Source organism: Lepidochelys kempii, chromosome 1, assembly GCF_965140285.1.
Source record: "Lepidochelys kempii isolate rLepKem1 chromosome 1, rLepKem1.hap1, whole genome shotgun sequence".
Taxonomy (NCBI): domain Eukaryota; kingdom Metazoa; phylum Chordata; order Testudines; family Cheloniidae; genus Lepidochelys; species Lepidochelys kempii.
Window position 1 is genome coordinate 259027971 of NC_136380.1, and position 24952 is coordinate 259052922.

Sequence of the window (24952 nt, forward strand, 5' to 3'; positions counted from 1 at the left end):
AACATCCTAATATTTTCTAAGAGAGCAATTGCTGTTATGGCCACAGGGATATTATGTGATTGTGAATGGAAAGGAGGTGGTCCACAAAATAATCTTGCTTATTAACATGTTCTTTACTCTGAAAAAGTTTGGAAACCACCGGCTTAGAGCAAGTGGAGAAGCTGTGTTGCTTTTGTCTCATTGACCAATCTTAATAGCGTTGTCAGTCACCAGTTAGCCCCATCCCATCTGGCTCTCCTCAGTTGCAGAGAGGATCTCTGCAGCCTGGGACCCTCATAGATAGCAGCTGAAGTAAGATGAAAAATTGAAGAATCCCCCCCAAAGTGTTAAACATAGTGTTTCTTAATATTTTAAATATTTTTTAAAAATAATAATGTTGGGCTATATCCCATTTAGTTTACCCATGCAAGTTCTCACAACAAAATCAGCAAGACTACTCACAGGGTAGAACCAGGGTCTCACTCAAACTATGTGTTGGCTGTATTGCACACAAGTATAAAGAAGAGAGACATTTTAATTTAGCATTTTTCATAGATATGAAAAATAGACAAGAGCTTTAAATATTCCAAAACAGAAATACAGGCACTTTAAAAACAAATAAATAATCTAATCAAGATTTCTAAAAATCTTTTCAAGCAACTATCATTCCTCTACTGTCAATGAAACATTAGTAAGTTCACCTATTCTTATCTCTCTTTCACTGCACTTTCCCTCTGTGTACTAGTTACTCATTATTTTGTAAAAACTATGTTTCAATGCTGTTCCATTCCATGCCATTATATTCTATTCCACAGACATTCCTTTCCCGAGAAACTATAAAAAGTGCACATTAAGCCGATGTGACAAAACAGCTTTGCTTCTCCTGAACAATAAGGAAGGTATTCCTTGAATAAGTCACATTTCTGGGCTTTTTCAACTTTTGGCTGCTTGAAAGATCATTTTAAAATAGCACTAAGGTGAACCAGGAACTGTTAAGATTATTGAAATATGATACCTAAAAAGCTCTTCCCAGCATCCCTCTAATTCTAAACTTTCCAAATTGTGTATGAAAAACACTAAGTAACCAAGGAGTCAGACCTTGGATATCATGGCTTCATCTGAGGTACACGGATTGTTTTCAAACGGAGATTTGCACCAGTTTTCCATCTACTCTTTGGCATCCCCAATCCCTCCAGCAGTTATTGCAAATGTAGCTTCATTTTCAGGCATCTCAGGGCTGGGAAAAGAAAGAAGCAAGAAAATGGCTGTTCTCTGTGTAAAATGTAGTCATGATGCAGTATCCAAGATTTTATCAGGTAAAATACCTCAAAGCTCATGTTCTTAGTTGTAAATTACAGAAATTGTCCATCAGGATTTATGACCAAAAAGTGTGAAATCCATCCCTGTGCAGAGGGTAAACACCAAGTCTGTACACCACTTAATTTTATTTTAAACGTTTCAAAAATACAGACTGGAGCGAATTGCACACAAAAGTGCATATATTTTTGTTTAGATTTTCTGTTTAGAGTGGTTTCCAATTTTTTTTTTAAGTGATGTGGCAGAACCAAACAGTTTTGGCTATGGAAGCTTTCCCTCCATATCCTAGGTTTGCCACATCACCACCTTGAATCTCCACACATCTCTGCCCAATACAACTAAGGCCTGGTCTACACTACAAAGTTAGGTCAACTTAAGTCACCTTGCATCAACCTATTAGTGCTTGCATTACACTAAAATTTATCTCCGGCTGACATAAGCTCCTTGTTATGGCAATGCAGTAAAATCACCTCCCCAAATGGCACAGAGCCATGGTTGACCTACTGAGGTCAACACAGTGCAAATATAGACACTGCATGACTTTTGTCAACCCTAACAGTCTCCAGCAGCTGTCCCCGCAATCCCCCATTCCCTGCAACAGTGACCGCTCTGGTCACAACTGTAAGTTCCACTGCACAGGGGGCAGAAACTCCAGAACCTGTACAGAAGTGGGGGGGGGGGGACCACTGGCACTATGGCCCCGCCCCTGCTCCTCCTCTTCCCCTGAGATCCCGACCAGGCCAGATCCAGGCAGTGATACCTGCCCAGCATGGGCGGCGCATGAACCGCCAGCTGGGGGAGGCTAGCCGCAGTCTTACCCCTTCCACCTGAGGCCCCGCCCATTCCACCCCCACCGGAGCCCAGAGGACGCCCCCACCCCCTGGCCCAATCTCGCCCCGGGCTAGCCCCCCAGCCCTGGAGCGCCGGGAGGCATGCAACCACAGCCTCCTCAGCTCCGGAGCTTGGGAGGGCGTGCGACCCCAGCTTCCAGAGCGGCAGTGGTGCACGGCCCCAGCCCCAGAGCATGGGAGGGGGTGGCGGGTGGCTGCAGCCTCCCCAGCCCCAGCTGGAGCACTGTGGGGGATGGAGCAGGACTGGAGCTGTGGCGCTGCTGCAGGCAGGGAGCAGGGCCTCACCTGGCTGTTTGGGGAGGCACAGCCTTCGCCAGCGTATGGGACCCGCTGCCCAGGGAGCCCAGGATGCTGTGGGAGCTCCAGACCCTCCACCTGCTCTGGGCAGGGATCCAGGGTGCCTGAGAGCAGCCCCCAGCTCATGTCCCCGACCCCACGACGCGCTGTCCGGGGCAGGTGGAGGATCTGAGGCTGCCCACAGTGGCCTGGGCTCCTTGGGTGACTCTTAGCACAGCCGGGTTCCAGCTTCCGGCCTGGCCAGGGAGCAGGGCCTCAGGAGGAAGAGGAGGAGCAGGGCTCCATGGTGAGGGGGGGGCTAAAGCCCAACTCAGCCCCCCTACTGGGAAGAAGCCGGTGCCACTGGCAGGGGCTGTGCTTCGCGGCAGGGGAGCCGATCACCTTATAAGCTCCCCCGCTGCAAAGCGCAGCCCCTGCTGTGCCTGCCTGAGGTTACTACACTCATGTTAAAAGGTGAGCAGGTGTGGCCCTCCCACTGGTAAAAGTGGGGGGTGGGCATGGCCCCCTTGGTTCCAGCACCACTGCCAGGGGGTCACAGAAACTGGAAGCCACTCCCCCTTTTAAAGCTCCCTGAGTATTTTTTTAAAATGCCATTTTCTGATTGCCCAGCTTGGACAGCAAACCTAGCAGCTCTCCCTTGCATGCAACCACCCAACCAACCACACCAGCTCCATGCACTAGATGTACTTCTGCCTGGAACAGACAGCTGGCACTGGATCTCCTGGGCCTGTGAGGAGAATAGGCTGTGCAACATGGGCGACACATCCAAGAGGCTGGGGAAGGCTATGCCTCCCCAAACAGCCTTCTGTGGCCACGCACATGCTCCTCCCCAAAGCCCCCTCCTACTTGCTCTTTCCCCCTTGGCCCCAGCCCAGGCAGGCTGCTCCTCTTCAGTGCTGCTGGGGCTAGGGAGGCCAGGACTTGGCTGCCTTATTTCTTCCTCCACAGTAGGCTGCTTTCCCATGCCAGTCTGTGATGAGTTTGGCTGGCACCATTGCAATAAACAGGCTAGCAGCATATGGGCCTGGGTGGCTTTGGGACAGCAGTAGCAGCTGTGTTCTCTATGCGCTTGTGACCCTCAGAAGTGAGAAATCACTACAGCCTGTGAAAAATAGTGCCAGTGTTCAGTGCAATTATCCTATATTCATACCCAACGAATAGGGACTGAAATTTTATAGCTTCACACAACAGAAAATCCCTCCCTCTTTTGTCGTTGGTGGACCTTACTTACCACAGGTGGGGCTGGAAAGCAGAGTTTTGCCCAGGCACTCCAAAGCTGAAGTGTTTCTTAAGCATTTCTTATTAAACATATTTATCAGAATAAGGGAAGGGAGTTGGGAAAATGTATCTTTCCCTGTCCCTTGTGACTGTAAATCCAATGGTACATTTGCCTGTTTTTATCACAGCTTCTGGTGTGACAGCCTTGAGGGGTACCCCCTCCATGCCTGGCGAATGCCTGACCTCGATGAGGAGGAGGAGGAAGAGAACTAGGGAAGACACTTATGCAGAATCCTGCAAGCCAGTGTTGCAAGCGGCTTGGAAGGCCAGTATCGCCAACACTATGGAGAGGACGGGGGAAAGACCCAAGATTCCCCATAGGACAAGGAGCAGGAAATGCACCAGTACATAATGGGTCTTCTCAGGCAGCAAAGCCAAACACTGCCGACCCTAGTTGACATACAGGTTCAAAAATCCTGGACTCTCCACCCTTTGCAGGCTTGGAGAATTCCATGGTCACTACTCCCTGCACCCTCAAACATATGACATGGCATCATGGGGCACAACATTAGCCTACCAGTTCACGCTGGGGGTCTGCAAGGAAAACCACAGCTTCACATACATTGACCTGTGAGAACCACAACTGGTGTACATGTAGCCACAACAGACAACATTTGTTTATTCAAATGGACATAAATATTTACCTCCTTTCTAATTTTAAATTTTCACCCCATTAAGTTATGTTAAAAATGTATATAACATTGCCTATGGTTTTATTTGCACATTGATTTTCTGCACTGTTTTTTCCCACTCAGTAAGTTCTATTTTTGGAACTTTATTAGTTTACAACAAATATTGCAGAATTCATAGCAGCAGTCAAAGCAAACAGTACTTGTAAATGCACATTAAGCACCACAGAATTCATAGCTTCAGAAAAACACCCAGTCATATTTATAAATGTACAGTAGCAAGCATTACACAATTCTTAGCAGCACTCAAAGCTCCAGGCTCAAACACTCCAGCACAGAAGACTACTGTGGCTGACCATTAAAGTGCTCTCTCAAAGCCTCCTTCAATTGTATAGCTCCATGCAGCAGTCTTGTAATAGCCCTTGTGCCTGGCTGGTCAAAGTCAGTGTACAGTCGTTCCACCTCCACCCAGGAAGCAGCTTTTCCTTTTGCTCCTTTTGCATTTGCCTCACTGATATTAAGAGGACCCAACAGGCAGTTATAAACATTGGGATATTTTCTCACTGAGATCCAATCTAGCATGTAAACACAACCAGCATCCCTCCAGGCTACCAAAAGCACATTCAATTGTCATTCTGCACCTACTGAGCTGGTAGCTGAATCTTTCCTTGGTGTTATCAAGTTGACTAGTGTTTGGCTTCATGAGCCAGAGGAGCAAGGGGTAGGCTGGGTCCTCCAGAATCTGGAAACTACTGGCATTTCAATATTTACAATGGTAACCAGCCAAATGAGAAAGAATGTCCCTGCTTGCAGCTTTCTGAACAGTCCTGTGTTCTTAAAGATGCAAGCATCATGCACATTCCGTGTCTCTAAGGTGCCACTAGTACTCCTTTTTGCGAATAGAGACTAACACGGCTGCTACTCTGAAACCTGATTCCCTGACTAGCCAACACTGATATTGGTGACGTATCCCCAGTGATCCACCAGCGCCTGTATAACCAGAGAAAAGTAGCACTTCTATCGAGGTGCTCTGTGGCAAGGTGGGATTGGGCCAAAACAGGAATATGCATGCCATCTATCACCCCACCGCAATTCAGGAACTCCACTGCTGCAAATCCATCCACTGTGTCCTGCAGATTGCAAAGAGTCTCAGTCTTACACTGTAGGAGGCGATTAATGGCCCTACACACTTGCATGATAATAGCCCCCAGTGGATTTTCCAACTCCAAAATGATTTCCCATTGACTGCTAGCAAGCTGGTGTTGCAAGCTTCCACAGTGTGATCACCACTTGCTTCTCCACTGTTAGTGCAATTCTCATTCTGGTGTCCCTGTGCTGGAGGGTGGGGCAAGCTTGGCACATAGATCCAGGAATGTGGCCTTCTGCATCCAAAAGCTCTGCAGTCACTGCTTACTGTTCCGAACGTGCACTACAATGGGAGCCAGTCAGTGCTCATTTCTCAGGACCAGAAGCAGCATTCCACGATCTGCAGCTTCTCCATTTACACCCACCAACAACCTTCAATTGTCTTTGGCTACATCCCTAAGCAAACTGTCCTAAAGGAAATCCTCATGTCCCCAGTTGTTGCGGTATTTCTGGAGGTTCTGCAAATACAGGAGAATTGTGCTGTCCTGTATTTGCAATGTTCATGAGAATAGTGCAGAGCTCTGCAGGCGCTGTGCTTCTGTCAAAGATAACAGAGACTGAAAAGTGTCATGGGGGTGTGTAGGATTTCTAAAAAACAGCATGGAAATTATGGGCTATGAATGGCATTATGGGATGCAGAAAGTTGCATGCTGGGAACTTGATCCTTAGCTCCCAGAGATCCCTGCGTGAATCATTACTATCCACAAAACACTGCAAAAATATCCCAAAAGGCATTGCCCCAGATGATGGCACAAGACACACTGCGATATCTACTGGTGGTGCACTGCACTTTACTTTGACACATGCACTCCTGATGAGTATGTGCAGGCCAACACAAGCAGCCAAGTATGTACACGCCTAACCAATATACAAACTTTGGTGACTGTTCACCGACATAACGTGTGTCGAGCAAAATACGTAGTGTACACATGGCCTCAGTCCTGACCTGCCCCCTTCATGGGTGACCTGATTTAAATCCTGATCCACAGAACTCTCTATTGTTCCAGTCCTGGACATCCTCTGGGCAGAGATTGCCAGTTATACCAAATTGTTTAGTAGTTTCCTAATAGAGACAAATCTCTACTGGCAATTATGATGAGACCTCTCTAATTTCTTTTACTTGTGACTTAGGTCACAAGTAAAGAATTTCAATCTAGGTCTCCTAGTTAATTTTCTTGTGCATTGTTTTCTCAAGATGTCATTCAGAAGCAGGATTCATTTGGAACTCAGCAACCAGCTACGATGCTATCATGTTCCAGTAGTATGAGCTATGTCAGCTATTAACCATCCACCCAACATAACTCCTGTCCCACAAAAGAGAGGTGTTTACCTGTCATATATCTTGGCAATACGCAACTCCCCCCTTCCCTTCCGCAAACTAATCCTTGTGGTTGAAGCATGAGCAAGGATGTGGCCGCCAATGGGCTTCTTAGGGTCTGCCTGAAAACTAAATTAACAAAAAATAATTATTAAGTTTCTCTTGGTGAATTCCATAGGCTAACAATCATAATAAGTCATCAGACAAGACATGATGATATCAGATGAATGGATGTGTAACAAGAGGATTTAGCAAAGGGCCTGTCTATACTTAAAACAATGCAGTGGCGCAGCAACACCGCTGCAGTTGCTCCACTGTAGTGCTTCAGTGAAGACACTTCCTATGCCAACAGAAGAGGTTCTCCCGTTGGCATAGGTACTCCACCTCCATGAGACAGGAGAATTCTCCCATAGATCTAGCACTGTTTACACCAAGGTTACATCAATTTAACTGCATCGCTCAGGGATGTGAATTTTTCACAACCCTGGGGCAATGTAGTTATACCAACCTAATTTCCTAGTGTAGACCAGGTCTAAGTTTTTACTACATGTATGCTCTTAGGTGTGGTTTTCAAAAGTGCTCAGTGTTGGCCTAACTCTGCTCACATGGACTTCAACAGGTGCAAAGTTAGGCCAACACTGAATGTTTTGAGAAATCTCACCCTTAATCTTTGCACTAAACTGGTTCCACAACAATTCTGCTCAAAATTTTCAACATTTCTTGTGATATGTTTTCTAAGTTCAACTCATGGTGAAAGGGGTCATCATGACAGACAGGGCATGGACAATGAAAGGAAAAGAATTTAAAGACTCAGAGAAACCCATGAGTGTAATTTGTGAATGATCTGTTGCCCCTTTTTGACCTGAGTGGCTAGTCAAACTTCAGGCCCTGGGGTTGTCTCAGTTGGAAGTAGAAATTAGTGGCATCTGGTATTCTCTTTGATGCAATCTTCTTTATTTACAAGTAACATACAAAATCCTGCTTCTCCAAATGCTGGACAAACCAAGAACAAATGGAGCACTTTCTTAGCTTACAGCCACAAGCCTCCTTAGCCAACACCAAACCTAAAAGCTCTCTCTCTAGCATTTTTCCAGGTTCGTATATAGTACTTACAGGCTACGGCTTCAATTTCTTGCTTTTTGCCTCTGCCTCTCTCTCAGTTTTTCTCTGTTCTCAGTTTCTGAATGTTCTGCCTTCCCTCACAAAGCTGTCTGACTCAAATATTTACAAGACAATGGACAACCCTCAGATATCCACTCCAAATACATCACCAAACTCTTCCATTACATCCTCACCCATAATAATTTTACACTCAACAACAAATACTTTGTCCAAACCATGGCACAGCCATGGTTACTAGGATGGCTCCCCAATACACCAACCTCTTCATAGGCCACGTTTAAGAAGAATTTCTGGACAAATGCACCACGAAACTAATGATATACCTGAGATACAGCAATGATATTTTCATCCTCTGGACACACAATTTAAACTCACTCACAGACTTCCACAGCAACTTCAACAACCACCACCTGTCCATTAAGCTCTCTCTGGAACACTCCCCTACTAGCATCAACTTGCTGGACACCACGATCAGCTTCAACAATGGAACCCTACAGACAGCTAGATACAAGAAAGCCATGGATCACACTTATCTTCATAGATCCTGTAACCACCCCAAACATACCAAGAAATCTGTTATCTAGAGCCAGGCACTCAGATACCACAGAATATGCTCTGAGAAGAAAGTCTGGGATATACACATTAACACACTCAAAACCACCTTCACCAAAACAAGAACACTGCACCAGAGAAGTAGATCAAATCATGGAACTGGCCACCCAAATACCCCAAGAAAAGCTGCTTCAATACAGAAATAAAATCTCCTCCGACCGCACACTCCTAGTTGTCACCTACCATCCCACACTGGAAACCATACAGAGTATCATCAAACTACAACAACCATACTCGATGGGGACCCTATCCTGAAATAAATCTTTATTGGATCCCCTCGTCTGGCCTTCAAACAACACCTCCAACCTCTCCAAGCTCATCATCAGAAGCAAACTCCCCACAGACCAGGACACACCAACTCAAAGCAGCACCAGACCCTGCCAGAACAACAGATGCAAAACCTGCAGACATATATCCACTGCTATAGTGATCAACACACCCCACAAACACACCGTTCAAGATACATGGGTCCTACACATGCTTATCACAATTTATGGTGTATCTCATCCAGTGCACTAAATGTCCCAATAACAACTACATGTGTGAAACCAGACAATCACTACACTCCTGAATGAACTCCCACAGAAAAATGATAAAAGACAAAAATAGCCTATCGCCTGTGGGTGAACACTTTTGACAAAGTGATCACTCTATGTCTGAACTATCAGTCCTCATCCTCAAAGGAAACCTGCACAACACCTTCAAAAGATGAGCCTGGGAGCTTAAATTCATAACTTTACTAGACACTAAAAGTCATGAATTGAATAGAGGCACTGGATTTATGGTATTTGTCCTTGTATTTAGTTGTGATACTCCGAGTACATTTCCCTGACCTGACAAAGAGCTCTTGTGTAAGCTCGAAAGTTTGTCTCTCTCACCAACAGAAGTTGGTCCAATAAAAGATATTACCTCACCTACCTTGTTTCAAGCCCCCCATCCCCACCCACACCACACATACACTAAGTGATACTCAGTAAAACCCCTATGCTCACTCAGTCTGCACTTCTGGGCACGTTCCACAGCCACCTTTTGTCTTAGGTGGGGAGTTTCTGATAACTCACCTAACAGTTGTTATTTGAAGAGTTCATTCACACCCAATCTTAAAGTGTCTTGTGATTGATGCAGCCAGTACCTCTCAGGTCATGTTTACACTACCACTTACGTTGGTAAAATGTTATGTTGCTCAGAGGAGTGAAAAATATACCCCTGAGCATCATAAGTTTCACTGGTGTAACTGGGAGTGTGCACAGCGCTATGTCGGCGAAAGATCTTCTCCTGCCGACATACCTACCAGTGCTCATTGAGGTGGTTTTATTATGTCGACAGGAGAGCTCTCTCCCATTGGCATAGAGCAGCTACACAAGCAATTTTATAGCAGTGCAGCTGCACTGATACAGCTGTGCACTTGTAATCTTGCTAGTGTAGACATGGCCTCAACAAATCACAGCCCAATATTAAACCTGTTTAAAGATGTAGGGTGCATCTTCACACCTGAGCTTGCCCTTCCCAACAAAAATCCATTTCCCATATCTATTAAGTGTTTAATGCAGAGGTGGCCAACCTGAGCCTGAGAAGGAGCCAGAATTTACCAATGTATATTGCCAAAGAGCCACCGTAATACATTAGCAGCCCCGCATCAGTTCCCCCCTACCCCAGCTCCCAGCGCCTCCCACCCACCGGCAGCTCCGCCAATCAGCACCTCCCCCTCCTTCCCTCCCTCCACACATCTCCTGATCAGCTGTTTCGTGGCATGCAGGAGGCTCTGGGGGGAGAGGGAGGGAGAGGAGCAAGGGCATGGCAGGCTCAGGGGAGGGGGCGGGAAGGGCCTGTGGCAGAGCCAGGGGTTGAGCAGTGAGCACCCCCCAGCACATTGGAAAGTTGGCGCCTGTAGCTCCAGCCCCGGAGTTGGTGCCTCTACAAGGAGCCGCATATTAACTGCTGAAGAGCCGCATGGGGCTCCGGAGCCACACGTTGGCCACCGCTGGTTTAGTGCAAGAGGAGAAATTTAAAAGAAAAAGAGAAGAACACGTGGCTTACGTCATAGTTGCTCCTGGATCAGCAGTCATCTGATTGGTCACAAACACAGCCACATTATATTCTGCAATAAAGAACAATATAAAGACCTAAAGGAAGGGGAATAGATCACACTACAATTCATGCATATTGTCTCATGAGTGCCACAAGGGAGACACTTTCCGATTGTCAGGTCCAGCACCCATATCACAAACAACAGAACACTCCTGCCTATCTTTCTGATGGCTTGGACTAATTAGGGATAGAATTTTTAAAAGCGATCAGAGCTAGCTTAATTCTTCTTCCATTTGAACTCAAAGTGGGAGCAGTTAGGCCAGCACTGAGCTCCTTTGGAAAACCCATCCTTCACCAGTTGTAGTGAAACATTCAAAAAATGGGGGAAAATGTAACTTCCTACTCAGCCAGTAATAAACCATCACAACATTCCAATATTGCTAATAGACTGTGACAATGGGTAAGTCACTTTACCCCTTCTGCTTCTGTTTTTCCTTCCACCATTTGTCTTTCTTGTCTATTTAGACTGTAAATTCTTCAAGACAGGAACTATCTCTTACTATGTTTGAACAATGTCCCAATTCTCTCAACTGGGGCTTATACGTGCTCCTGAAATACAAATAAGAATAATTCTGAGATGCCTCAGAATGTTGAAGAATCCTGGAGGCCAATTGGTCAAATTGAAGTCACATGATTTCTAACTAAGTATCACATTTTTGTTAGTAAGTGGTTGTGTAAGGCAAGGAAAGATTAATTGGGCAATGTCTACCATTAAATTCATTGGGGCTACCATGTGGTAATGCTGGGCTACCAACTGCCTTTTCACAGTAGTTCCAATACATTTTTCACTTTTCCTGCAAGGTCCCCCCTACCTTCTGAGATTTTCTGAAGCCTTGAAAGCATCTGAGCAAGTTTCTGTTGCCGTTCAGCCAGCTCTCCACGGCCACTGAAATCTACACGGAAGAGTGCCATTATGGAGTCAATGATCTGCATGGTAAAGATACAAAATAAATAAATGTAGTGAAAGAAAAGGAAGGAGGAAAAGAGGAAATTATCCTGAAAGCATTAAGCTGATGCAGAAGAGTAAAATGACCTAAAGGCTCATACCAATAGCTTGAAGATGCCAGCTTCCTCATGGAACTTGGCTGCTACGTAGTCAAGCAACTCCATCTGATGTTCACCTGGTGGGAAGTACAGTTGGACAATGAAATTAAGACCCAGAAGGAGCTGAGGCGTGAGGTAACACTAAGGCCAGGTTTACACTAGAAACTTTTGCAGATGTAGTAATATCAGTTAGGGGTATGGGGTTTTTTTGGCAACATTTCTATGCTGGCAAAAACCCTAGTGTGGACACAGTTATACCAGCATTATTTCATTCATGGAACCAGTATAAACTATACTGGCAAAAACACGTTTTGTCAGTGTAAGTGATGTCTGCACTAGGGCCAGGACTACATACAAACTTTTGCTGTGTCAGCCAAGGGTGTTACTTTGGCAGTATAGCTTATTTTGCTCAGGTGGTCTGGAATAAGCTATCCCACCAAAAATTCAATATTGCCAGTAAAAGCTGTGTCCACACTAGGAACATCTTGCCATGATACTATACTAGCATAGCTATACTGTCAAAGCGCTCCTAGTGTAGACCTGGCCTAACTCTTAAGGTGCAGGCAAAGGACAGTAAACTGAGTGTTCATAAACTATGCCCTATGTATTCCACGGCTGCAGAATTTTCTACAGAGCCCACCACATGCATGGAACTGTGCATCATATTAGTTTTCATTCTTGAAACATTAAGTTCTTAGTGTTTATGGTTAAAAAAATTACAAAACAATTTAAAAATGTAAATCAGCGCAGTTGGGAGGGGTGAATTGCCTCATTCATATGAAATTAACTATGAAACCTAAGATGACAATTTAAATGTCAACATTGTTTAGTATTTCACTACTAATAGTTTTAGTCGCAATTCCAACTAATGCATTTACTCCCCCGCCCCCACCAAAATCTACAACTGCCTCTCATGCCTCCGCAGATTCCAAACACTCCCTATCCAGTTACCAAAACCTTCAACTTCCCCAAGACAATTTCTACTATGCATCAGGACATGACTTTGCAGAACGGGGCAAATGGAGGGACAAAGTGAAATAACACAAGGAATATTATACTAACTGCATTATTCATATTTAACTCAATAAAAACTTCCATTTAAAAAATGTAACTGAAGCTGCCACAGAATTTCGAGTCTGTTGCACCGCAATGCTGCAGGATATAGAGGCCTTGCCACATAGTGCATGGGATCATGCCTATAAGGTTCCATTCACAAAATGACAGACTTTCTCAATGTTGTTTATACTGCCCACTTACATTCAAGCACTCACAATTAGTCTCCAACAAATATACCAGTTTCCATAGTGCTTCAAAGAAAGCAAATTCAGATATCATGGTGGTACACAAATATTATAAGATATGGAGTTCGCTTAGGGCTTGTCTACACAGAGGATTTAAACCAGATTGATTTGGTGCACATTATTTAACACACAGTATGCAAGCCACACTAATAGCATGCACACACAGGATGGCTGGACTCTCTTTCAATTCTCATCATTGCATACACATGGCAGCAGCTTGCTGCATACTAAGCACATGACATTCTCAGAGGGTACTTTGTTGAGCAGCATGCATTCTGGGATTTTTCTCACTGTTCACTGGAGGAGGCATAGGGGAAGCCAGGCAGGTTCAAATTTTAAAATAATTCCTTACACAGGACAAGGAAGAAGAGGAAGACACCAAGGAACTGCCACTAAAGGAGCTGTTCCTGGAGCAGCTTCACAACATGCAGCATTGTTTCTGGGCTCGGAAAACCAGCGTCAATTGGTGGAAAAGGATTGTTTGGCAGACCCGGGATGACCTGCCGTGGCAAGAGAATTTCAGGATGGGAAAGGCAACCTTTTTTGAAATATGTGCTGAACTAGCCCTGGAGCTGCAACAGCAGCTTATCAACATGCAGCATCTCATATTCATGGAGAAGCAAGTTGCCACTGACACCTTGAAGCTGGTCACTCCCAAATGTTACCATCCATAGCCAATCAATTTGGTGTAAGGAGATCTACTGTTGGGGCCATTGTCATGCAGGTATGTGATGCCCTGAATAAGGTACTGTTCCACCAGGTTATAAAGCTTGATAATGCTCAGGAGATTATTGATGACTTTGCATATATGGGGTTCCCACACTGTATTGGGGCAACTGATGAGACCCATGTGCCTATTATTTGTGTATCCCCACCACTGCAGGGCTCAGAATTTATAAACAGAAAGAGATATTCCTCCATGGTGTTCCAAGGGCTGGTTGACCATGGAGGCAGGTTTACAAACATAAAATGCAGAGTCTGGAAGGGTCCACAATGATAGTATCGTTTGGAATTCAGCTCTATTTACCTTCATGAATAAAGGACTGCTTTCCCCCAGGATCACTATGGACATGAATGGTGTGGAGACTACTCCAATTATCCTGGGAGACCTGGTTTATCCTCTGGTTCCCTGGTTAATGAAGTCATTCACAGGCCACACGGACAGAAGGAGAAAACTGTTTACCACATCAGTACATAGGCTCTGACTCCATGTGTGCTCCGGGGCTGGAGCACCCACAGAAAAAAAGAGCGGGTGCTCAGCACCCACTGGCAGCACCGCCAATCAGCTGCTCCCCCTACCCCTCAGTGCCTCCCGCCCATTGCAGATCAGCTGTTTAGCGGTGTGCATGAGGAGTGAGGGCGCTCAAGGGAAGGGGTGGAGCAGGGGAAGGAAGAGCAGGGTGGGGTGGGGGTTTGGAGGAAGGGACAGAATGGGCCCTGGGGCGGAATGGGGGTCAAGTAACTCATAAAGACAGCGCCTATGCCTCAGTAGTTGCAGAATGGCAGTGGAGCGTGCATTTGCCCGTTCGAAAGGACAGTGGTATTGTTTGTGGAGTAGGTTGGAAGCTGCAGAAAGGTGATCGCTCCATGTTGTATTTGCACAATATCTGTGAGAGTAAGGGAGAAAGCCTTAATGATGAGTGGGAGGCTGAGGTGCAGGGACTTGCTCAGCAGTTTGAACAGCCAACAAGTAACCCAATAGAAAATGGAAAAAGCCAGGGCAATACTGTCAGGGATGCCTACTGTTCCTACTTTGAGTATGAGGCCTGAAAATGTACAGCTGTACATCCAGCTGTTAACCTGCGGACAGGCTTGAGTGGGATGAATTGTGGGGAATGCAAGTCTTGTTTATGGGCAATGAAAGTGGACCACTGTGACAATCCTTATTTTACCTTGTGTCTGTGACTCAATATTTTGGAAAACCCTATTATTTAAAATTTAGGGATTTTCTGATTAAAATGCATTGACAACTCTATGTATAATAATAAAAATAGTTAAATATTCAATCTATTACATAGCAACCAGAAATAAACCTTTAATTAAAACAACAATGAAACCAAAATTCAAAGTTACACAGTGCAGTGGAGGGCAGAACACAAGGGCAGGGGGGGATTCAAGTCACAGGTGAGCATACGCCTCAATTCTGCATCTTCCTGTTCTTGAGCCATCTGGTGTTGAGAGGTTAGCAGAGGAAATCTGGGGGAGACTGGGATAGTAATCTTCTCTACATCCCCTTTAGGCTGTCCTGATTCTTTATGATTTGACACTGAGGTGGGTGATTAGGAGGCAGAGAATGGCCTTATTCAAAAAGGAAAAGGGCAGAACAGTCAGATACACCGTGAAGTTATTCACCCAGGAGGTCCCCCCCAGCAGTGTTTCAGGAGTGGTAGGGCGTTGCAAGCTATACTGGGGAAAATGACTGTGCAGCTATCCCTCACGTCTGGACTAAAACTGAGACACTTCTTAGTCTTAGGCCTGGTCTACAGTACGCGGTTGTTTTGGAATTAGCCAAGTTACTCCGTCCACACGACCAAACGAGTTTTTTCGATTTAAAGGGCTCTTTAATCCGATTTCTGTACTCCACCTCGGCAAGTGGAGTAGTGCTAAAATCGAGATTGCAGTTCCGGGTTACAGGTACTGTGGACGCAATTTGACGATATTGGCATCCGGGAGCTATCCCAGAATGCTCCCTTGTGACCGCTCTGGACAACACTCTGAACTCCAATGCACTAGCCAGGTAGGCAGTAAAAGCCCCAGGAACGTCTGAATTTCCTGTTTGGTCACCATCAGCACAGATGACCATCAGCACAGTCCACCATCACAGGCGACCATGCAGAGTCCACCATCACAAGAGACCACGCAGTCCCGGATTTGCAGACGAGCTCCAGCAAGGTCCGAACGGGAGGTACTGGATCTCATTGCATGTTGGGGACATGAATCTGTTATGGCAGAACTACAGTCCAAAAAAAGAAACACAAATACGTACGCTAAAGTCTCCAGGGCCATGACGGAAAGCGGCTACTCCAGGGACACAGAGCAGTGTAGTACAAAAATCAAGGAGCTCAGACAAGTGTACCAAAAAGCCAGGGAGGCAAACAGGTGCTCTGGGTCACAGCCCCATACATGCCACTTCTACCGTGAGCTGCATGCAATTATGGGAGGTGATGCCACCACTACCCCACCACTGTCCGTGGACACCTGCAAGGGGGGAGTAGCACAGAGCAAGGAGGATGAGTTTTTGGAGGACGAAAGAGGAGGAGGAGGACCGTGCGCAGGCGGCAAGTGGGGAATCTGTTTTCCCCCCTAGCCAGGAACTACTCTTAACACTGGAGCCAATAGCCTCCCCCCACTCCCAAGGCATGCTCCCGGACCATGACCCTGGAGAAGGCATTTCTGGTGAGTGAGAGCTTGATCGGAGCCACGCGGTGGGGGGTGGGGGGAAACCCAGCCATGCTGGGCTGTTCACGTTTAGTTTGAAGGGCTCATCCCTGCTTAGAGCCTTATCGGAGCCACGCAGTGGGTGTGTGTGTGTGTGGGGAGGGTGTTGTGTGAAGTGATCATCCCACCAGACATTGCTTGCTATGGGAAAGGGGGCCCGGCAGTTTGAAAGTATTGAAATGAATGCGGAAGAAGCAGAAACCCACATGCCCCTAGGGCTTACCATGGCTGCCTGCAAGCTGAATTCTGTTGCCCGGCCGCATGTGATGGCTTTCTCACATGAAAGTGGCAGGCACTTCAGTATAAGAGACAAAATGAGACCTTGTACAGAAAGAACATGTACTGTGTACTATGAATTGCCTGTTTCACTGCGAAAGAGTGTCCCCTTTGTTCTCTAAAATGTATCTTTTAAAATACTACCCTCACTTTTTCTCCTCCCATAGCAGGTGCAAATGTTTCAACACGGCCCCTATCTACTCCATCCCAGAGGCTGGTCCAGATTAGAAAGCAGAAAAAATGAACTCGGGACGACATGCACTCCCGCACTGATAGGGCCCAGCTGAATGCATGGAGGCAAACAATTGTGGAGTTGCGTAAAGCGTTACATGAATATGAAGAGAGGAGGGACGTGCGTGATGAGAGCAGGCAGGATGCTATGGAAGCAAACTGGAAATGCTTCGCTGTATGGTGGATCTAATGCGGGAAAGGCAACAAGAGCACAGACTGCCGCTGCAGCCCCTGTATAACCGCCCTCCCTCCTCCCCAAGTTCCATAGCCTCCTCACCCAGATGCCCAAGAACACGGTGGGGGGAGGAGGCTATGGGGACCCATACAGTCAACCCCAGAGGACTGCACAAGCAGCAGAAAGCTGGCATATCCTAAATTTTGATTTGGTTTCTGGACTTGTCCTTCCCTCCTCCTCCTCCTCCTCCTCCACCCCCATAACCCAATACCCCCCCTCCCCCGTCTAGCTTCTGATTTCTCTCAATGTTTTGTTCAACAAATAATAAAGAACGGTTTTTAAACAATTGTGACTTTATTTCCTTTCATTTATATCGTGGGTGGGTAACTTTAAGAGAAACAAACACAACTGTCACATCGTATGCATGCCAGTCATGAAACTGGTTTTCAAAGCTTCTCTGATATACAGTGCGCCCTGCTGCGCTCTTCTAATCGCCCTGGCTGTGCGAAACTGACCACCAGGCGAGTTGTCTCAACATCCCACTCCGCCATAAATGTCTCCCCCTTACTCTCACAGATATTGTGGAGCACACAACAAGCACCAATTACAACTGGAATATTGGTTGTGCTAAGAACTAACCAAGTCAGTAAACTGCGCCAGTGCACTTTCAAATATCCAAAAGCACATTCTACCACCATTTTGCACTTGCTCAGCCTAAAGTTGAACTGCTCCTTACTACTGTCCAGGGTGCCTGTGTACAGCTTCATGAGCAATGGCATTAAGGGGTAGGCTGGGTCCCCGAGGATAACTATAGGCATTTCAACATCTCCAATAGTAATTTTCTGGTCTGGGAAGTAAGTTCCTTCCTGCAGCTGTTCAAACAGACCAGAATTCCTGAAGATGCAAGCATTATGCACCTTTCCCGGCCATCCCACGTTGATGTCGGTGAAACGTCCCTTGTGATTCACCAGTGCTTGCAGCACCATGGAAAAGTACTCCTTGCGGTTTATGTACTGGCCGCCCCAGTGTTCTGAGGCCAAGATAGGGATATACGTTCCGTCTATTGCCCCGCCGCAGATAGGGAACCCCAGCGCATTAAAGCCATCCACAATGGTCTGCACATTTCCCAAAGTCACTACCCTTGATAGCGCTGGTCAATGATTGTGTTGGCTACTTGCAGCACAGTAGCCCCCACAGTAGATTTGCCCACTCCAAACTGATTCCCGACTCACCAGTAGCTGTCTGGTGTTGCAAGCTTCCACAGGGCTATTGCCACTCACTTCTCAACTGTGAGGGCTGCTCTCATTTTGGTGTCTTTGCGCTTCAGGGTAGGGGATAGCAAGTCACAAAGTTCCATGAAAGTGGCCCTACGCATACGAAAGTTTTTTAGCCACTGGGAATCATCCCATACTTGCAACACTTTGCAGTCCCACCAGTCTGTGCTTGTTTCCCGGGCCCAGAATCGGCATTCCACGGCATGAACCTGGCCCAACACCACCATGATCTCCTAATCGCCACATGCCGTGCTTCTAGGAATGTCTGTGTCCATGTCCTCATCACTATCGTAATTGTGCTGTCATCACTTCCTTGTTTGGTTTTGCAGATACTGCACATACTGCACATACTGCTGCATAATGCGCGAGGTATTTCCAATGGTCAAAACTGCAGCGGAGATCTGATCGGGCTCCATGGCTATGGTGCCTGCACAGGTAATCCTGGAAAAAGGGCGCGAAACGTAGGAGAGCAGAGTTGGTGGCGAAAGCTGTGCTGCTCGGTTCACGGTAGCCGAAAAAAGGCAGTAAATGGTTGTCTTCTGTAGCTTTCACAGAGGTGGGAGCCCAGGACAGACAACACAGAGAAGCTCGGAAGCGCAGCAATAGCGGGAGAGCAGAGCTGGCGGCGGAAGCTGTGCTGCTCAGTTCACAATGGCTGAGCAGAGTTGGCAGCGGAAGTGTTCAATGAGGAAGAGAAAGAATAGATAGTAGTGATTACATAGGAAGATGAGAGGAAATGAGAGGTGGATTCACAGTAGCAGGAGAGCAGCGGTGCACCGTCTGCTGAAAACAGTATGGCATCTGCACGCCAAAAAGGCGCAAAACGATTGTCTGCCATAGCTTTCATGAAGGGAGGAGTGTCTGACGACACACACCCAGAAACACCCGCGAGAATGTTTTTGTCCCATCATGCACTGGGAGCTTAACCCAGAATTCCAATGGGTGGCGGGGACTGTGGGATAGCTACCCACAGTGCACCGCTCCGACATTCGATGTAGCCTTGGTAGTGTGGACGCACTCCGCCGAATTCACGCGCTTTAGTGGGGACACAGAAGACCGAATGTATAAAATAGCTTCCAAAAATTCGAACAGAATAATTTCAAAATAATTTCATACTGTAGACATACCCTTAGATTCTGTTTTCTCTCTCCTGCAGACATGGTGAAAGTGCAGAGAAAAACAGATAAAGTTCTGCAGTGATTGTCTGAAGCATTAATTATTGCGAGTCTTTCTCAATATACGCCTGTTAAAAGGTACTAAGAACTTTGCTGTCCCTAAGGCAAAGCTTTTTACCTGTAAATATATGTGCTACAGGACATCTGTGGGGAGGGATAGCTCAGTGGTTTGAGTATTGGCCTGTTAAACCCAGGGTTGTAAGCTCAATCCTTGAGGGGGCCATTTAGGGATCTGGGGCAAAAACTGGGGATTGGTCCTGCTTTGAGCAGGGGGTTGGACTAGATGACCTCCTGAGGTCCCTTCCAACCCTGATATTCTATGATAATTCTGAGTGGAAGCTGTAGTTTTGCCATGCAATGTCCACATCTACCTCATGTAAAGTGAGAATACTAATCAAACTTCTTTTTCTGCAACCAGTCTCTCAATAAACTGTTTCAGAAGAGCAGCCGTGTTAGTGAGTGGATGTGTCGTTACAGAGAGTAAAACTATTTCCCCATGTTTATTTTTCCCCCCTACTGTTCCTCAGACGTTCTTGTCAACTGCTGGAAATGGCCTATCTTGATTATCACTACAAAAGGTTCCCACCCCCCTCCTGCAGGTAATAGCTCACCTTAACTGATCACTCTCGTTCTTGTGTGTATGATAACACCCATTGTTTCATGTTCTCTGTATATATATATCTTCCTATTGTATTTTTCACTGCATGCATCCGGTGAAGTGGGTTTTAGCCCACGAAAGCTTATGCTCAAATAAATTTGTTAGTCTCTAAGGTGCCATAAGTACTCCGGTTGAATTTCACACAATTGAATGTTTTCATTATTTGCATCTGCTGCAGTAGGCAGTTTGGGTACAGGCTGAGGTTGCACCATACTGCCAGCAGCCATGTTAAGCTGGTGAATAGGATTGGGAGGAGGGATTTTGTAATGAAGGACAGATGCAGGGAAGGAAAAATAGGTTAATAGTTTTGTGTCCTCCATGGTGTGGGCTTCAAATTGGTTGATGGTCGGGACATTAGCATGACACAGAGGCTGAATGCCCAGCTACAGCAGCTGCCATTTTGAAGAAGTGTATGGGAGAGATGGTGGGGGGAGGGGAATGGGAGAGGCAGCTTGAGCCGAAGGAGACAGGGGGCTGGATAAACACCTGTCAAAAATGACTGCGGCCACGGGGCACCTGGAACAGAAGCTAGCACAGCAGTATAGCATAACAAAATAAAATAATAATACATTTTAGATATAAATACTTACATGCTCTTGTTCCCTGAATCGGATCTACCCCTTCAGTACCATTTTGGGTTTCTGGCTGGGAATAGGCTCATTCCTGCATGGCAGGGATCAGGCTTGCTTTCTACCCAGCCATCCTCAGGGTCTTCAGTCCCAAAAAGCTCCTGGTTTTCTGGAGACAGTTCTTCACTGGCCTCCTCGTGTTCATCCTCCAATGACTCTTGGTGCTTGTCTGGAGGGAGGTGGAGCAGCAAACTTCTTGGTTTCTGCAGTGGTATAATTGATCAAAATCCTGTCCAGCTCCTCATAAAAAGGACATGACACCTGTCGATTGCTGGACCTTTTCCTAGCATCCTTGGTTTTAATGTACATTCTCCTGAGTTGTTTGTTCTTTATCCTGCACTGTTAGGTATCCCAGCTGTGGCCCTTCATGGAGATGTACTTATCCATGTCTACAGAAAGATTTTTATTCTGGTGACTAGCCACAAGAGCTTCCTGCATCAATGTTTCTCTGCAGGGGGCGATGAGATCTAGAGTCTCTGCATAGCTCCAAGAGGCTGCTCAAGGCATACTATAAGGCTTCTAGAGTAATATCACAGCATGGCTGATATACTCAAATCCAGGAGTAAATGAGCAAATTCTGGCCAATTTTTATATGGGGATGTCTGATCAACAGCAGAACAGTGGAGGGCTCTGTGACTCAGGAACCTCTTGGTGTCAACTGGCAGAGGGCACAGGGGGTGCATGGGGTTTTGCAGGTATCCCCTCTGTCAGATATATTCATAATACTACACCAAAGGGTAGCATGCAAAGTCAATACCAAGAGCCACCATAATCACTGGTCATCATCATTACTGCACAATGTATGTACGGATAATATTTAAGAAATTATGTATCTATATTGAAAGTTACATTCTTAAGGTAGGTTTCAGAGTAACAGCCGTGTTAGTCTGTATTCGCAAAAAGAAAAGGAGTACTTGTGGCACCTTAGAGACTAACCAATTTATTAGAGCATAAGCTTTCGTGAGCTACAGCTCACTTCCGATATGCATCTGAGGAAGTGAGCTGTAGCTCACGAAAGCTTATGCTCTAATAAATTGGTTAGTCTCTAAGGTGCCACAAGTACTCCTTTTCTTTTTATTCTTAAGGTACTAGAGAGTTAAGGCCAGTCACCAAGATGTGACATGCTCAGATGTACTCCTTTGAGGCAGGAAGTAACAGATGCTTATCTTGCTGTCTGGTCATATGTGTACTGTGTATTGTCTGCATCACAATGGAGGTCTATTTGCATACTAAGCCAGGTGCCAACTGAAAGGGTGTGAAATCTACAAGAGACAAAATCTACAAGAAGAACCAAAACAGCAGGGGGTGTCCTGTATATGAATGAAGACAAAGGATGGAACTTTTATATCCTAGGAGGCAATGGAACACAATGGGCCAACTAGGAGACAAGCTGACAAGCATGTCTGTCTCATTGCCAAGCCTGGCTATAAAATGCTGCAAGGACATTGGGTGAGCATTATGCTTAAGACATCAGAGTATCTAGTTAATTAAATCTAGGTTCTAGAATGCATATTAAGATTTCATTTTATATGTACCCATTTTTTCCAGAACTTCTACATACTATTACTTGAATCTCTATGCTTTGTTAAATAAACTTATACCTAAGAACATAAGAACAGCCATACTGTTTTCACTATAAGCATATTTTAGTGCTGTTTGTTAAGCAGAGAAGTGATCTAAGGTGGAATTGGTAAACTGGGGTTTACTGATTTTTAGGAAGCAGGCGATCTGTGAATCCTGCAAGTGTCCACTGGATTCACTCCAGGGAGACACTCGGAAGAGTCGAGGGTTGGAGTTTGCCTATTGTTAACCAGTAGAGAGACAGCAGGGTCTGCAAGGCCTAGTAGGGAGTGCTTGTGTTACCCCTGGCCAGTGGAGTTGGGGAGCTGACTCCCTGCAGACACAGACAAGGTTTCGTCATGTTAAGGGCAGGGGGTAGTGAGATTCCTCACAACCCTGGGTATCCCCAGAAAGCATCACAGCCACACAGGTAAACAGACAGGTCAGTAACAGTCGCCCACAAAACAGTGTGGGACAGTAGCTGGAGGACTGCCAAAGTAGCATGCAGCAGCATTGTGTGCATATGGACAATAGACTGACCTAATTCAACTGCATCAAACTTAGTTCACTTTGAAAGAGTATGAGATAAACGCAGAGTTAATGTGCTATAATAAATTACGCTATGTGTATGCAAGCATTTTGAAAATGGATTAACTCTATTTAGTCTGGTTTAAACCTTGGTGTTAGACAAGCCCTTAGTATTTCTGGAATTTGCTAAATAGTTTACAGAATGTAACTGAGTAGGACCACTTATCCTGAGCAAATCTAAGGCAGCAGAGGACCACAACAGAAAACTGAAGCAGGCTTGTGACTCCCCACATGCAGAAAAATGTTAGTGATCCCCAGGAAAAGGTCTTAGCCAATAACTTGAGAACTGCTGGAGGAGTAGTTTTAGAGGTGGGGGGAAAGGGTTGTTGTGCCCATTCCAACGATGATCTTACTGGTATATGCACGTGCATACAGCACATTGTCAAGCACTGCATCATGGTCTACGTTGAAGCGATCAGCAATGTCACGAAGACGATCTGGGCGGCTGGAATGTGTAAGATTTAAGGATTCTCTTTATATACATCATGCAAATTATGAAAATCCATAAAACTCAAGTCCAAATCCAGAGCTCCCAGACAAGGCCTTGGCCTCTCTGTTGATACTGCCAACAAGAGGAGCAATTAGTGCTTATGGTGATGTGTTTTGTTTTGTTTTTGTGATACAGAATAACTAGACAGAAAGCAAACTCTTTACATAGTCCATCAAAAAGCTGTGAGATAGTAACAAACAGTGGAATCACTTTTGAAGCAGTAATCTGGATATGAAAAGCTTCTATCACCTAGATATTAAAAATATGAGCACATTAGAACTACACAAATAGAAATATAAAATAAGTTCTGTATCTTAACCCCACCCCTATCCCCCATTTGGGTTGGATTATAACAAATTACCTAGAGATAAAAAGCACCATGTCCAAACTCCAATACCTAAATCATTTTGGTGTCTTGCTTTAGTAATTTATAATAAGAATAAACTGTTGTGGACAGCACTGACTTTGTTTTTCTTCATGATGCCATGGGCCAGATTTAATAGACAGTTCCTTACTTTTATCCATGAATGGAGCCATTTAGAGCATCTCATCTGCTTTCTGCAACAAAATGCACTCCATCAGAAGATTATGAGGATGCTGTACTCATTACAAGATGCATCAACATCCCTTTCTATCATACCTACAACTTGCTTAAGTAAAAAAGATACAAAGTGTTTTCAGTATCAATGAAGATAATTTTTCCTCCTGTGTAGCGATCTGCTCCTGGAAGCTGAGTTGTCACTAGAATGCATCATAAAGAGAGGATCAAAATGAGCAGAGGGGAAAAAGCCCCTTCCACCCCTCCAACTCTCTCTGCTACTACTTTTAACAAATAACAGATCCAACAGTTTGTAAACAACACATAAATGATCCAGTACTAATAACCAGAGTTGCCTTTATAGCAAGGCTGACTTGCCTCCACAGCTAGCTTAAGAAGGAACCAAAGTAAATTTTCTCAGTGGGATGTCAGGTCAAACTTAATCAAACTTTATGTTACTGAGCACCAACACTTTGCATCTAAATTTGCATAATTTTTATTAAAAATAAATATTTAATGAAAACAACTAGTAATAATTAATGAAGAAAAACATCTTCTTGGCCTTCTCGCTAAGATCAATGGTAATGCTCTAATAGGGCCTTTCCATCTCTTAACTACTACGCTTTTACCTCACTTTATTTGGATATATATCTTTCTTGTAGATGAATAGATGCCGACTGTTGTTTGAGTTTATCCGCAATGAACAAATTCAAATGATCAGTTTTGTCCTCATCCTACATGCAAAAAATTATTATTCTGTACCAAATGTGGCCCTCAGGCTGTAATTTGGACATCCTTGGACTAAATGAAAACACTCCCATTTTTCAAGGAAGAGCCTCAATATCTGTCATAAAGGGAGATCAGACTGAGAAATTGTTGGTTCTCCACAGTTTTTAGTAACTAAATTCCAATATTACTAACAACTACATTATTTATTA

The 24952-nt window shown here is 45.2% G+C and overlaps 1 protein-coding gene across 4 annotated transcripts in view; it reads right to left on the reverse strand.

The window, feature by feature from the left end:
- Positions 1–585: 585 nt before the first annotated feature.
- Positions 586–24952, reverse strand: part of DMC1 (DNA meiotic recombinase 1) — a 36959-nt gene continuing 12592 nt past the window's right edge. For 3 of the 4 annotated variants that reach the window (XM_078850751.1, XM_078850748.1, XM_078850746.1), the window contains exons 8-14: positions 24145–24217; positions 23340–23431; positions 11685–11758; positions 11450–11564; positions 10587–10647; positions 6828–6944; positions 4372–6035 (exon numbers count right to left, since the gene is read on the reverse strand). In XM_078850751.1, coding sequence (XP_078706877.1) covers positions 5921–6035; positions 6828–6944; positions 10587–10647; positions 11450–11564; positions 11685–11758; positions 23340–23431; positions 24145–24217 — 647 coding nt within the window. In that variant the 3' untranslated portion in view covers positions 4372–5920. Of the gene's footprint in view, positions 1217–4371; positions 6036–6827; positions 6945–10586; positions 10648–11449; positions 11565–11684; positions 11759–23339; positions 23432–24144; positions 24218–24952 lie in introns of those variants that run through there. The other variant, XM_073326530.2, reaches the window with a different exon arrangement.